The sequence below is a fragment of the Hermetia illucens genome, chromosome 4 (assembly GCF_905115235.1).
Source record: "Hermetia illucens chromosome 4, iHerIll2.2.curated.20191125, whole genome shotgun sequence".
Lineage (NCBI taxonomy): Eukaryota > Metazoa > Arthropoda > Insecta > Diptera > Stratiomyidae > Hermetia > Hermetia illucens.
The window spans coordinates 18869485-18885655 of record NC_051852.1 but is presented as its reverse complement, the minus strand read 5'-3'; the positions used below and the strand labels follow the sequence as shown (position 1 = coordinate 18885655).

At 45.4% G+C, this 16171-nt stretch overlaps 1 protein-coding gene across 11 annotated transcripts in view; it reads right to left on the bottom strand.

The window, feature by feature from the left end:
• Positions 1-3376: 3376 nt before the first annotated feature.
• LOC119655928 (serine/arginine repetitive matrix protein 2) overlaps positions 3377-16171 on the bottom strand; it is a 69155-nt gene continuing 56360 nt past the window's right edge. For 10 of the 11 annotated variants that reach the window (XM_038062102.1, XM_038062105.1, XM_038062101.1 and 7 more), the window contains 3 exons: positions 10783-14066; positions 10621-10720; positions 3377-4133 (listed from right to left, as the gene is read on the bottom strand). In XM_038062102.1, the coding sequence (XP_037918030.1) occupies positions 4023-4133; positions 10621-10720; positions 10783-14066 (3495 nt within the window). In that variant the 3' untranslated portion in view covers positions 3377-4022. The remainder of the gene's footprint in view (positions 4134-10620; positions 10721-10782; positions 14067-16171) is intronic. The other variant, XM_038062108.1, reaches the window with a different exon arrangement.

Genomic DNA, 16171 nt, shown 5'->3' with positions numbered 1-16171 from the left:
TAGATGTTGCACAAAACTTTGTTATGGTTTGCTTAAGTGTTTGCTCTCACCTGATTGTCAGAGAAGATGAGGTTGTTACTTAAGCGTGGAGCACCAAAGGCCTGAACTGGATACACTCGCGGGCTTTCAAATCACCCCCCAGCGCATCAAGCCACCATTGCTTCCGCCGGCCTTTTGGTCGTTTTCCATCGTAATTCTGTGCACGTGCAAATTACGTGATCATACCAGACGCTTACCTCGTAATTTTTCCAGTTTCGGTGCAACCCCATATCGATCGCGGATATCCTCATTTCGGATATGATCATGGGGTATTATGAAACTAGTTCAACGCAACTTCTTCGCTCCCATTACCGCGAGACGGCGTCCATTGTCTTTTATAGTCGGTCAACACTCAGAACCACAGAGGACGGATTTATGAACTATTGCCGAGGCAAATGAACTCTCGAAAGTTTTGTCTTTTCAGTGTTAAAATTCATTTGAAGGTTATGGCTACACTCTTAAACAGAACCGGTATATGCTTAGAGGTGCTTCTGTACCTGAGAATATTTTGGTTACAATTTTCATCACCATAGTCGAATATTTCAGCAAATATTACTATGTATGTCATTTTCGTTCCTGTCGAAAGACTTCTCAGACAATATGTGAATCTTCAGCAAAAACTTTCGGCATGGTATTATAGGATCTTCGTCGTTCACCGTTTATAGGTAGAGAAAGTAATTTATCTTCAGTTTAGATATTTGACTAAGTAGTCTATCTCGGCTAAGTTCCCCCTCGGAGACCACATTGTCGTGGGGGAAGAACCTGTAGTGATTTACTACTGCACTAAGGATATGGAAAACATGAATACGGAAGTTTTCCAAATGGTAAGATATCACAAACTTCGAACCCACCAGCAATTTTGAACGATAAGGTCCTGGCCGAAGAGTGGACTTTACAGGCCTCACCAAATTCATCTACCCTTGCAGAGAAATCTGTGGAAGGCATGTTTTCATTTCAAAGCTTGCATTTAACGCCTACGGAAAGGAAAGTATGAAACTCACCTCCTTAGAAAAACTGAAAATCCAACTACGACCGGTCCGTCCGCGGTTCTACTGTCGAAATCTACCCGTAAGCGGAAGAGGAAGGCTTGGCATTAGAAAACTCCAGCCACTAAAAAGGGGAAAGTACAAACTAAATCCTCCCTCTTAGAGCCTTCTTCTTCACCGCAGACGCTACTGATTTCACGCCTGCATGTGAAAAAGGAGCCATGAGGGTAGGCTCCCAGCTGACGGTGGAGGAAAGCACTTCAGAAGAAGGTGGAGTACCTTGGAAATGAGGACATGGACGTGGGTGCAACATATAGAGCAGTAATGCCCAGGGGTAAGGGAACGGAATCTTCGGCGGAAGGTGAGGACAAACTGGTAACTCCAGTAAGGCCCACACTGGACGCAGTAAACTCTTCAGCCAACAGTAACGTGTGCAAGAAGCGTAAAACCAACGCTTTATTATGCTCCGCACTAGGGGATGTGCCGGGAGATGATAGAATCAGCGAGAAAGAACTCAACGAAGCTGGTCTCTCCTAAAAGAATACAGACAGGAAAGCGAAAAAGAAGAGAATGTATGCGCAAACTGCAGCCTTATTTCTAATCGCTACCATGAGAGTGTCCTTCAAGGATAGCAAAATGCGAGAGAGACAATTCGCCATCCTCCGGGCATGTCTGTGGAAAGAAATGAAGAATCCTGGAGCGAAGACAAAATTTAGTAATGGGCTCCTCCGATTGGAGTGCACTGATGAGACCGCCTTAAAGTGGTTCCATCAAGTAATCCCAGTGAATACCGCGCTGCGCAAAAAATGTCGGATGTTGTATACCAAGCCCTCGATGAAAGGCAGGGGACATTGTCGGCATGCTGGGTAAATAAAACCCGGATACTGATTTCGGACACTGGAGGGTAAAATTTATATCAAATCTACAAATGTGGAGAGCTGAAAGCGACGAACAATAAGGTCTTCGATTCATACCAATCGATCAAACCGCAGCATGTTCGAGGCGCTTTTCTACAATGGAAATGCGCGCAGAGTTCATAGAGTAGCGGAACTTCCGTATGGAGGCTTGAACTGTCAGTAACTTTTCCTACATCAGTGGCGAGGCAGCGTCTGACGATTTGCCTCTGCCCTGGTAAAAAACAGTAAAGCCGTCTTCGCCCAATATTTTCGAAAGGTGCTAAGTCCTAAACGGAGGGTCCATGGACCAAAAAAAAGAGGAAGTAAGTTGCTCCTCATTTGGTCCGGTCCGACATTAAGCGGCCTTAAAAAAATACATCTTTTACAGGACAAACTGAAGAAAGTCAAGCCAGAGACGTGAACGGAACTGGCTTGATGCCAGGAGCAGCCAGGATCTGCGCAAATCGGACCCGCAAACCAAAGAAGGAGTTAAGTGAAAAATAGAAGAATGCTCTGCGTAGTGGATGGATGAGTACGTGGACACTGGTGCGCCTCGAAATGTGGCAATTCTCAGAGAAATCAAAGGTGAGGGAATGTATCGCCAAAGCATACTCTGCCAAATGTTCTCTATTGGGTTTATCTCGAAAAACATAAAGGCTGGTCAAATTAACCTGCAGAATGTCAAAACCTCCTATCTGCTGGCACCAAGGCTGAAGAAACTGCAGAACTACCGTTTTATTTTTCTGATGCAAGAGCCATGGGCTCAATTCAATCAAATCTATGGTATTGGATCTTTTACGATGAAAGATCTATAAGACCGAGAACTTGTGTCCTGATGTGAAAACAGTTAGAAGCAACTATACTGAGACAAATTCCAGGGCCTAGTAACGGTTACCTTATAAAGCCAAATTAATGTCAGGGGAGAAAATACCATGGTTTCACCACTTCTGCTGGCTTCATTACTGCAAAAGTAGGACGCGCAACTTGGTCCATAGAGCCAAAAAGAAGTAAAGTGATGAACCTAACAATCTGCACTTCAAATGTGTTCGAGTTGATTAGAGACCGGCAGTTGCTAGACGAAGCCTCACTTTAGATCACCGATACCTAGAATTCAGGCTGATAATTGTAGGTGAACAGTCTGTAATACTAAGACACAATCCTAGGAAATCGGGTTGGACAAGTTTCAATGAATTTCTTGAGAATAAAGTGCACCTCTCTAGGCAACTAAAGAGATAGCAGACCCAGGATCAAACAGTTCGATGAAAGCTAATATAGTGATAAGGACCAAGCGTTCGCCTTCGACCAAGATATTTAGGGTTAGTTGTCATCCATCAAAGCCAGACCTATCTATAAATTTGGAGTTTTACGAAGAATATAACTTAAATTCGAATGTGATCAAAAGTCCAAACGACCCCCGAAAAATATTTTTACGGCTTGCGAAATAGTTTCGGATTGTCAAAAAACCCCTTATGACCATCAGACGTCCTGGAGTTCCAAAATCTGTTATGAGACATCAAGCATAAGCAAAGCGAACAATATCGCTAGATCCAACAGCCAGACGAAAAATAGAGGCTAGTAAAACCAACGGGCGAAATCTAACCAAATTATCTGGACTCACGAATTTGCCACTGACGTTCAATGGGACTCGAAACATTATCAGGATCTCAAACTGCGAACTGGATCCTTCATCAGTGCTAATTGCTTGGCTGTATTAATTCAAGGGTTCATTTCACTGAACTGTCACCAAAATTGGGAAGAAAATTCCAATTCTGAGGTTCTTCAATTTAATTTTGACACAGAGGACCTTGCATCATCTTTGTTTATTGCTGGAAAATCAGTTCTCCCAACCTTCTACTGAGCAATCTTAATTTTGTAGTATTACTCACAACACTTTATATTTATTGCCTATTTTGTGGTTGCTTCAGTTGAGCTTGTAACTACTACAAGTGTTGATTCAGGCTAAAACTGAAGGATAAGATGAACTAAAAGAAAGTCTAACAATTCAGGATTGGCAACGATACTAAACTCATTTTGGTATGTACCTCTTCCTTCGTGTTATTGCTGAATTGAATACCCGCTGTTGCTAACATTATTGTGTACACTATGGATTTTGATAGTCCATTGATCTCTTTTTCCTGCCGCTGCTACTACTGGATCGTGTTGGTGTATTATCGTCAAGTATTGGCCTACTGCTTTCCGGTGAGTCAGGATCCTGTGAAAATAATTAAAGATCAATCTTCATGGTTTCAACAGGTAGCCTAATATAATAACAATAATAAATGAATCTTTCGGGAATTCTACTGTGACAGGCAGCCGGACCTGTGCGGAGTTTTTAGATCTCCCATCAGGCGCATCCCTTCGAATGGATAAGGGGATACTCGGTTAATGTGTATGAATATGCATTCGTACGCATTTGAAGGTGAACGTGCATGAACATGATTATGAGCAGGTCGGGTAGGTGGGAGAAAAACACCCGCCGGTGGACCAAAAACGGCATAAGAAAGACACCCAGAACAAGAAATAAATATGGAGGAAGAAAGGAGAGAAAAATTCGAAAGTTCGAACCCCCAGTACCGTCGGTTTTTTGGGAGTTGGCAAAAAGGCGGTCAACATCCCTTCACTGCAGTGCCTTGGTGGTGGATTACTGGGTCACTATTGCATCGAATACTACAAGAGGCATTTAAAAGGAGTACATCACTTCCGACAACGTCTGTTCCAAAAGCACAGAAAGATGCTTCGCGGGCTGCCAAAAAGCAGGCAATTGGAATGCAATATAAAGACAGTGATGATGATCCGCGAAGCCCTAGAAAAACAGTTTGGGCCACTCAGTTTGGAAAATTCCACAGCCTGAGGACTGAGGAAGGCATATGGACACACGCAAACGGCAACTATAAGCTTACATACCAGCTTAAGTAGCGATAAGTAAAAATAGGTTGGGTCACTTGTCGACTCTGAGAGCAGGTGTACCTCAAGCACCGCTTTAGATGTGTTGAAATTGACCGCATAGCGCCGAAAAGCACCGGTGTGGAGGAGAGTGTCATATGTTCAGGGAAAGCAAGGCTGACCCTTCGCAAGAAGAGAAAGCGACCATAATGAGTGAACCTTATCGCAACAACAAGAGTGTTGCCTGGGCTTCAGATGTAACTGGCAAGGGGCAATATGGATGTGTGGAAATCAAGCCATCCAAGAAGCGATGGAGTTTTCAGAAATTGGATTCATCATCATGCGTGCATCGGCATGCCTGTGCGCAGGCCGGGTAGGTGGAAAGTAAGCCCTCACCCGTAGATAAAAATTGGCTATGAAAAGGACACCCGGAAATCAAACCAAATATGGAGGACGAGAAGGGTAGTTTTTTACGGTGCAGTGCCTTGGAAACCCAATACCGGCGGTTTTTGGGAGTGGGTAAGCGGACTACCGGCGGTCGATATCCAGGGACCGCAGCGTCTCAGTAGTGGGAAACTTGGCTACTTTGGCATCTAATGCTACAAGAGGTCTTTCGATCTTTCGAAAAAGCTCAAAACTTGGGCGGTCGAGATTCGTCGAGGGACTCGGAAAGTGACTTGGAGAATCCCCGGGCTGACATTACTATCAATGCTGTAAAATGCAATCGTGGAAGGCAGCAAACTACAACAACGAGTATCCACCAAAATATCAGGACTCTGATATGAGATATTAAGTTGTCCTATATTAGGGCAGTGGAGGAGAAAAACGGCCAAGATTCATGGGGCAAAGACACCGCCTCAACGCCGCCTTAACGTAAGATAGGTAAGAACGCGGGCAAAGGAAGGGGGGTGGAATGAGTGAATCCCTTGGTGTCCAACAAGCTGCGAAATTTCTGGGTAGTTCCTCGATTACGCGTCCAACTGTGACAAAAGGAAACAGCCTTCAACTCATAAACCCGAAGAATGGACAAAGGAGAAAAAGCAGACTCGTCCAGAAGTAATCATTATTTCCAAGAAAGGAGATATGTCCTACTACGAGATCCTTCGGAAAGTCAAAGCCGATCCGGAACTGACAGACCTGGGTGGCAGGGTGAGCCGTATCAGGCGTACGCAAAAGGGGGATTTGTTGCTGGAACTAAACAAATCTAGCGAGAAGATAGTGGATAGCTTTCACGGCCAGGTGGAGAAGGTGCTAGGTGAGTAAACAGACGTGAAAGCTCGGAAGCAACAAATAGTGATTGAGTGCAAGGACCTACATGAGGTCACATCACCAGAGAATATATGTGTTGCGCTAAGGGAATAATTCAACCTTAGCTACCTAGAAGACAGTGCCATTAAAAGAATGAAGAGGGCTTATGGAGGTATACAGACCGCTATTATTAGCTTGCCGACGGAATCAGAGATTAAACTGATTACCTCGAGCAAGGTAAAAATAGGTTGGGTCGTGTGCCCACTTAGGGAGCAAATATCTATGAGGAGATGCTTCAGACGCCTCTATTTCGGTCACTTTGCAGCAGCATGTACTAGCGAGTACGATAGGTCAAGAAGGTGCAGGAAATGTTGTGAAGAGGGCCACCTTATCAAATACTGCACTGGAGATCCACGATGCATGTTGTGCAGAGGGAGAACGGGAGTAGATGACCGACACGTGACCGGTGGTGGCAGGCGCCCCGCATATAGGAGCGAGTTGAATCGTACAGCTAAATGAGACTGACACAAACCAACCTCAACCATTGCCAGGCAACTCAAGACTTGCTCTCGCAACCCATTCGAGAGTCGAATATGGACGTGGCGGTAATATGTGAACCGTACCGCAATTACGTTAGTGCTACGTGGATGAAAGACTCATCGGGAAACGCGGCGATGTGGGTATGTGGACGGTCAGCCATTCAAGAAAAAAAGGCATTCGCGGGAGCCGGTTTTGTAGGGGCGAAAGTCAACGAAGTCCATATCTACAGCTGCTATGCTCCTTCTAGTGCAACTTGATGATAATCTTTCTAGACATCAGGAACGGGGAAGGTGACAGTCGGGTGGTCCACTGGAGCTTTCGAGGAAAAGACATTCCTGGCGATTTACAAGGAGGTTACGCCCCGAAGGGAACGGCGCAGGAAAAAGTGAGCCAGGTATGTCAACGGATAAATGAGGTCTGCGACTCTACAATGCCGCAATGCAAGTTCCATCACAGTAGAAAACCAAACTGCTGGTGGAACCAAGAAATAGCGCTGTTGAAAGCATCGTGTCTGCGAGCGAGTAGGCTTTGTCAAAGGATCAGAGGGAAGCCAGCACATCAGCAATAAGAGAAAGAATACGGCGATCTTCGAAGTAACCTTAAAAAGGCTTCACGGGAAAATAAAAGGAGGGATTTGTGCCTTGAAACAAATACGAAGCCGTGGCGCCCTGTTTGAAAGGTTGCAATGAACAAGATTCGTGGACAAAAATCACCCCAAGTGACGTGCCGGCGACTGTTGTTCAAAATAATTCCAATCCTTTTCCCACAACAAGAAGAAAGTGGACCTCATCCGATGGTTCAACAGAACGTCTTCACAATCCCCGGGGTGACCGAGGAGGGACTACTGGAGATCTGTAGACGAATTGCAGACAATAAGACTCCGGGATTGGACGGGATTCCGAACAAAGCCATGAAGTTGGCTGCTAAAATCAGGCCCGAATGGTTCATAAGTACATTTGAATCATACATGGTTGAAGGAGTGTTTCCCGCTCAGTGGAAGAGGCAGAGATTGGTTCTGCTACCGAAGCCCCAAAACCACCTGGCGCATCCTCTTCATATCGCCCCATTTGTCGGTTAGTCACTATGGGGAAGATGTCGGGGCGGGTGGTATACAAAAGGCTGCTTCCGTTCGTTGAGCTAGTGTGTGGTCTATCGAAACGGCAGTATGGGTTTCGTAGAGCGCGGTTCACGATTGATTCCATTGCAGCGATCGTTGAATTCAGTCAACAAGGGTTGGATTAAGGGCACCCTGGCTAAACTGGGTGTCCCTGGTTACTTAGCTCAGATAAACAAGCGTTACCTTTCGGAGAGACTTCTTTGGTACGAGACAAGGACGGACCGAAGGAATATATTGTGACAGCAGGTATTCCTCAAGGCTCAGTACTACGGCCCCTGTTGTAGAACGTAATTTATGACGGAGTGCTCGACTTTCGAGTGCCAAGGGAGGCAACATTGATTGGTTTTAAAGACGACCTGGTAGTAGTAGTAGTTGCGAAAGACCACCAGGACGTGGAACTGTATTCAAGTGAAACCATTCGTGCTATCAAAGCATGGCTCCAAATGGTGAAATTGGACCTGGCGGAAGATAAGACGGAGGCGGTCCTTATTACTAGTCGCAGGAAAAACAATACTGTAAAAATCAGCGTTGGTAACCTCGAGGTCGTTTCAAAATCGATCATTAGATACCTGGCGGTAATAATCGATGCCAAGTTCAGCTTCAAGGAACTGGTTCATCTCTAGCAAGGATGATGCCAAACATTGGAGGGCCAAAATCCATCCGCCGGCTGCTTATCGCAGGTGTGGTGAAATCCATCCTGCTATACGCGGCTCCTGTCTGGGCGTCCGCACTGGATAACACAGGGAAGCAGAGAAGTTTGGCATACCGGCCAATCACGCTGAGGGTGTGCAGTGCATATAGAACTGTATCAGGTGAGGCAGTGTATGTCATCGCGGGAATTATTCCCTTGGATCTTCTGGCGAGTGAGGCACACTGTCTCTACCGGAAAAGGAGAGTGAATCCGGTCGAAGAGACTGCGAGCTTCCTAAAAGCCACTAGGAAGGAGCTGTACAGGAGATGGCAGCAACGATGGGATAATTCCGAAAAGGGTCACTGGACCCATACAATGATCCCGTGTATTGAGAGATGGACCGGGTGCAAGCATGGAGAATTAAATCACCACGTAACGCAGTTGCTTACGGAATACGGTAGATACAGGAAGTACTTGCGTCTCTTTGGATTGGATCCAGATTGGATCCAGACTGTCCCGAATGCGCAGCTTCACCCGAGAACCCAGAGCATACTATGTTCCACTGTGCGAGATTCGCGAATGAAAGAAGGAGGGTAAACGATGACCTCAACGCAGTTATCGGACCCCAGTAAACTGGAGTGCGATAAGCGGAACTGTAACTGCGTTACAGGAGAGGTTGAAGGAACTGGAACGAGCTTAGAAAGCGCGACGGACGCATGACTTAGTAGCGCTGGTATAAACTGGAGCCGTCCTCGTGGAGTAATACTTCACAGTGGTCCCGCGAGGATATGGGCGGAGAAGTGGCGGTGGTTTTAGTGGGTGAGAATCCCACACACTACTGCAACCTGGCGCGCCAGCGTCTTTTTAACCACCCATAAAAAAAACGCTCAGATCTTTGCAAGGCCCATTTTACTATCCCGGAGATCGCCTATTCATCGGCCCCTCGTCAACGGCGTTCGCAGGCTTTCGCGAGTCTGAGAACATTCTCCAAAGACAGAGAATGCGTAGACTCTTCGTTGAAGAAAACTTTACCAAGGTATCTCCGTCTGAGGCCGAGCAGCTGTATACGAAGTTCAGGGCCGTCTCTTTTTCCTCGTCGCATTGGCTGCATATGGCCAAGACCACCACTCCGATTTTCTCCATGTTGTGGTTTACGGGGCAGTGTTCCGTTAAAAGCCTCACTAGGGAATTCATGTCCCACTTCTTAAGGGACAACAAAATTGGCTGCTCTACGGGCGCCAAGGTCCTTCACAAATATGTTCGCCTGCGGACAGAAGTTCAAATTTGCCCATTTGGGTGCCTGAATCCGTGTCATTTCCTCCTTCAGAGTAGACTTTACAGTAGATGGTCAAGTAGTCGGCCAAGTTTCAGCAGCATCTGATGGCAAGTCCATACCAAATGGCTGGCTTTTTACTGGTAGACCACATGGACTTCGATGTCGCGCAGATCAAATTCTACACGGACAACTTTCCTAGACAGATGTTGTGATGATCTTCTACATTAGGTTATCGTGATTCCGCCACTGCTATTCCTCTTGGAAGCATCTGGTACTCCGGTGTCTTCTAGGACCGTGAGGGTCGTTGTTCTGTCTACGGCATCTGTCTCATCGTGACGCCGATTCGAAATTTAAAGTTTGACCAATTGACGAATTAAGTTTAATGATTCTGGCCAGCTCGTTATCCATTACTGAGAGTTCAGTGGATTATTCTCTCTCTCGTTAAGCGTTAAACTTGGACAAGGCAGCCTAGCTCGGGATAATAATAACTCGGTTCACTTAACGACCCCGCTTCTAAAGGCGAGAGAAGCTGCAGGAGAATCAACGATTTGGTCAGGAATGGAATTTATGTAGTTTAGCGAGGCAAACAAAAGGCATAAGTCTAACACCAAATGGAGTTCCTCATTTCATTATTTGCCCCGGCCTAAGTTCAGTTGCTCAGTTGGCGGAATGTCTTGTTGGCCACTCCCTACGATATCGATATAGAAGCACAAATAATGCGGGAGCATGAAAAAGAGTTTTCAAAATAAAGGTTGTTTTACCCGTGCTTAAAATTGACCGGCCAGCAAATACCTCCAGTTCTAGAGAAGGGATAAGACTTCGCCAGTAATTATTCGTCATCTTGCAACAGCGCTTTGGCGCTTCCCTCATATGGCATGACTATAGCTGTTAGCACCGCCACAACATAAGGTAGATCCTTCTAAGCTTACCAGTAAGGCAGGCATTCTCTGCTCTTCTTAAGGTTCTTAAGGATCTTGATAGGCTTCCTACTCAGAAAAACTTACATGTGAATTCGAACAACTGCTATCATGAGGTCCTAGTGACAAATCCATTTGGAACGGTCGCTCCTCATCGTTCTCGTAGCTATACTCCACCGAAGAATCACTAAAAAGGAAAACTAGTAACTCAGAAAATCCTGAACATCGATCACTCCAAAGCTGTCTTACCTCGGTTCAATTCCTTCCTGTGAATCAGGTTCAAGTAGCGGTTGCATGTCCTCACCCTGTTGCAACAAATCCACATTCGCAATAGACTTATGACTTTCCCTCTCAACTTCATGACACTCGCACTGGCATTCCTCAGGCTTCACATAGTTGTACTGCACAGGCTGTGAATTCGGTACTGATGGCCGGGACGTAAAATCCAATGATGAGTCTTTCGGTAAAGCTGTAATTCGTTTAGGAGGCTTACGTTTTTCTGGGATATTTTCAAAGTTAATCCATTGTCCTGAAGACATAGATGGCTTCCGTGGTGGCAGCGGTGGTGGAGGCTCTTCATCAGCCTGATTAGGTGTTGTGGATTGTGTAGGTGTTGTAATCGTTGTCGGCCCCACTCGTCCTATCCCTTGTTCGGCGAACTCAAACCATGTCTTCCCGCTGGAGTTGGAAACTCGTCGTGGTGATTTGGTGCGATGCGATTTATCTTTTATTGAATCCTTCCGGGGTAGACTAATCCGCAGCTTCTCTCCTCGTATAGGAACATGTTCGTTATCGTCGGGAACTGCAATTCCACAGTACTCTTCAAGACAAGCAGGGTTCAGTGGAGTTGTAGATCTGGGACGATCGACAGGACATGTTTTCACTTCCATATTAGCTCGATCTTTCATAGGAATAAGCGATACACCAAAGGCTCTTTCCTCGGGAAGCGTAGTTGGCACATATGGGAGTTCATCTTCGAATGAGTCTTGCGATACAAGGCCGGTGCTTTCGTGGTCCTCGACAGCGCCAATATGGCGCGGTAAATGCCTTTTGATCCGATTCGGATCCATTTCCGAGTCGCGTTCACTCTCGGATGATTCAGCTAGATCGTCAGTTGTGGACATCATAGATTGACGCTCTTTACTGGTTGGTGCCTTGGGGGGTAGTTGCGGAGCTGCTATTGGGGTATTGCATTCCTGGTCCTCTCGACTGCTGGTGCGCGAATCACGCTCCTTTATACTACTATCACTACTATTGCGGGATTGAGCTTTCAGCTCAGGAAGTACCTTCTTTACATCAAAGGACTCAATGTAACGAGAATGTCGATTTGTACTGTCATCTTCCTCAGATGCTGATTTTGATTTACGTTTCGACTCAGCCGAATGATCTTTTTTTCGCATCACTACAGCAGCGGGCATTGGCCGCCTGTCTTCCTCATCCGATGTTTTGGATTTCCGTTTAAATTCGTCCGAAGAGTCTTTCTTCTCTATAACTCCTACGACTGTTGGCTTATTTACATCCTCTGCCGAAGGTTTTCGTTTCACAGGTGCAGCAGTAGTACCAGTTGGTTTTGATTCCTCCGCTTGTTGTTGCACCGCAGGGACCTGTGTGTCATCTGGTCGTCGTATGACTGTATCTGTTCTATGAAGCTGGTTGTGATGTTTGTTCTCCGCATTAGGACTACCTGGAATCGATTGCTGTTCGGAGAGTTGACTGGATAAGCTCTCAGTTTTAGATATACTGAATTGCGTACTGAAAATTTGTTCTTGGCTCCCAGAGCCAATCTTGGTTGCAAATAGGAGTCTTTTCTTCTCTTTGGTTATAGGAATGTTCTGGTGGTTCATTGATTCATTCGGTACTGGTTGCTCTTTCGGTTCTGGTGGAATTCCGTTTTCTATGGATGGGTTCTCGGCCACATCAGAAAGGTTAGTCTTTGATATCCGCCTCTGAGTTACCGTACTGTTGGAACTTCCAATACTAGCTGTTTCTTGACTCTCCTGCGAGCTATGCCGCTGAACCTCCATGCTCCAGGTACGCTCCCTATCACTGTTGTCGTCTGATAAAATCGATTGAATTGCATCTAAATTCACAATTCGCTGAGTCTTTTCTAGTTGTGCAAGTTTAGGAGCCTTCATGGGAAGAGCAGGAGGTTTTTCCTCCTGCTCGCGAGGTAGGGAAGTTTCTGAAACTACTTGCGGTAATGTTGCCGAAGTTGGCGGAGTTGGGTCGGCTGTTAGATGTGACGATCCTGACGAAGATGCCGATGGAGGCGGAGGTTCTGGTTCTTTAGATTCATTGCTTGTCGGAGGAAACTTACGATCCTGTTTTTCTTCAGGCGGAGTATGTAGCGGAATATGTATGCTTTTCCCATCCAGGGGTGTATCGTAGTATCGCAAACGACTGGGTGGACGAGATCTACTTTCAGTTTTAGTACTGCTAGGCTCGGATTTAAATTTAAATTCAACTTGGGATATTCCATCAAGAGGAGCTGTAGCCGAATCATGGTCTATCGGGGAAGAACATTTCGATTTGCTGACACTTCGCCTTGGTTTAAAAATTGCTAGAACTGATTTTTGTTTGCTGGGAGTCCCAGACTGAGATTGCGGTGTTGATCGGTCACGACTTTTACTGCGTGATCTCGACTGATCGCGGGGTGAGTCGGGTGAATCTTTTGGTTTGAACAGCGAACAAAATGAACTTTTTCGAGACACAGTAACCGTGGCTGGAGATGGCGATCGACTTCCACCCGTATCTCGTGCTAAAGTCTGGTGTCTAGATGGTTTTGGACTTGAACTAGGAGTCAACCGCTGTTCAATAGCGTTAACATCACGCCCTATACTCAATGTTGCCGGTTTTCTATGCTCATTTGTTCGGCCCCCTGATTTTGACATCTCTACAACTCGTTCGTTCGGTGCTACACCTTTATCGTCGTAGAGGTAGTCTGGCTTAAGGTTGATACGAATATATTCTGCACCACTAGGCAATGCCCCCACTACTCTTTTACTGCCATCTTTTCTAGTTCCTACTGTTGGAATTCCAACTTTTTTGCCTACAGGCCTACTGCTTGTAGTAGACTTGGTCGTTTTTGGCTGATCTTTCTGATCTAGTCGTTTTCTCTCTGTTTGTCCATTGGCCAGATTTCGTTTAGGAGAGCCTTCTATTTTGATACCTTCAGCAAATACCGCCTGCGTAGGGTCATGTTTTCTGGACAAAAGCACTTGTTCTAGCACTTCTGCCGTAGGAGGTTCGACTGTACTCACTATACTTCCATCGACAACATTCTCTAAAGGTTTAGGTCCACAGAACGAAGTTTCTAGAAGCATCTTATGAGGTGAAGGTGATCGGGAAATACCAGAAATGGCAGATAGTCTACTGACAGCTGACCCTTGACTACCAACACTGGATATTCGACTGGTTCGACCTGAGATACAAAGCAGGGCCGCAACTTCCGAACTGGCTGAGTCCTTTCTTTGATGTTGTTGCAGGTACGTTTGGTGTTCATCAAACTTGAAGATGACAGGTGATTTTCGAGCCTGAAATTGGAAGAAGGTGAGTCTAAATTTAAAATTGTCGAGGACAAATTTCGACAGGAAAGCATTTGTGAGACAAAACTTCACAGCAAAGCCACATTTAAATTTCCCGCCGATATAGTGTTCGTGTACATAAATCTCAGTGATACTAAGCAGGACAGGATGTGTATTGAAAGTTTACAGATAAGCTACGTGTATCTTCTAGAAAACTTAAGTAAAGGATTATCCTTTGCCATCAAAATTAGGATGGCACCATATAAAGGAGGAGTGAGCCAATCTTAGCTAGGTCTCCACATACAAGCAGTTGACCCTTCCATCTGAACGTAGAAGTGGATAGTAATGGCAAGTACTTCTTGACATCCATACCAGTAGTGCAAGGTACTGCTGGGATCTAATTGGAAGCTGAGGCACCTATATTCTAGTCCCACTGTGTCCTATCGCCCAAGTTTAAGAACTCACTTACGAAGGACAACTGCGAATACCTGTGTCATAAACGAAAAATTTTAAAGTTTAACGCTTTCATTTTGGCAATCATATTGCTGATGGTCCTCTCATTTTAAAATTTTAGCTAGTTATCGGGCTTTATGTACTCTTGCAAAATTTTTCCTTATAACGTAGACATTCACAGTTCTTCTTCGGAAATGAATTCCTAAACTGGGGAGATGGCACACTGTGAGTTCAGCGTAAGGGAGCTTCTGTTTCCAACTAGATACCAACAGCACCTCGCGACTATAGGTAAGGATGTCAATGTTCTGATCGAAGGATGAAAGACCTGCATGTGCACAGCCAAGATCCCTTCCTTCGATCTAGGTCTGTTTTAGTGAGGAATTCCAGACACCACCAATTCGATATCTTTAAAAGCTGTCTGCTGTCCTGGGCTACCCCATCGCTATATCTCACACAGGGTCTGCCTCGTCTCGTTATTGCCCTTATAGACTTTCCGGGCTAAATCATCCTCACCCATACGGATTAGGTAACCCGCTCAGAGGAACCTGTTGAACTAGACTTTATCTACAATCAGACGGTCGTGGTATGGGTCATAAACTTGATCGTTATAGAGGCTAAGCAATCTTCCATCCTCATGTAGGAGCCCGAAAATTCTTTGGACGATTCTTCTCTCCAACGCGGGCACTAGTAGATCTTGCGCCGCCTGCTCGATCCGGATGATGATAAACTGTACTTCTCGGGTTGTTCTTCCCATAATGTTAATATCGTCAGCGTAGGCCAGTAGTTGGGGGACTTGAAGGGAGACTTGAGAGGAGCCTCTTACATTAACTTCTGCATCGCGGATAGCTTTTTCCAGGGCCAGGTTAGGGTATCCTCTTATCGTAGACCGTTTTTGATATTGAATGGTCTCGAGAGTGATCCTGCTTCTTTTATTTGGGCTTGGACATTGGTCTTCGGGATACCGAATTTTCCCATGGCTGTGTACAGTTTTACACTCGCTATGCTATCATATGAAAGTCTATCAAAAGATGTTGCAGCTGATAGCCATATTCCAACAGTAATATGCCAAGGAGGAGAGCGATGTCTACAGCAAAACCAAAAACAAAATTTCCTTGCGCAACGAAGTCGTGAAAATACATTCAATATAATCCTGTTAGCAGACTTCAAAGGAATGGTACGTCATGTATCGACCAAGAGCAGCTTCAGGAGATGGTTAGGATCCATCCACCATTACGAATATTACAAGAACTGAGCTACAGCACTTGATTCTCTATATAAATGTGTAATATGCAACGTACAGTTCTCCAGAGTTGTACTTAAATGTGAGCGGACAATACAATGGCTATTCGCCAATCTACAAACCAGGATGCCCTGATTGACACCTTTGAACCTAACTATAATTTTTTTTGTGCCCATGCAGATACACTAAGCCCACTGAGAAAAATGAATAGCAACTGCAACTGCTCGAAGAATGGCTTACTTTAAAATTTAGTAATTACCAACAGCCATGATAATTAAGACCTGGGAAACCTAGAACGAGATGAAGCATCTTTCAACAAGACCCAAAACCCCTTGCATTGAGGCGTTAGGAGATTACTAGAAGTTGGAAATTCCCAACTAAGTGGACCGGAATGAGACTCTCTAAGGTGACCACATGGTTG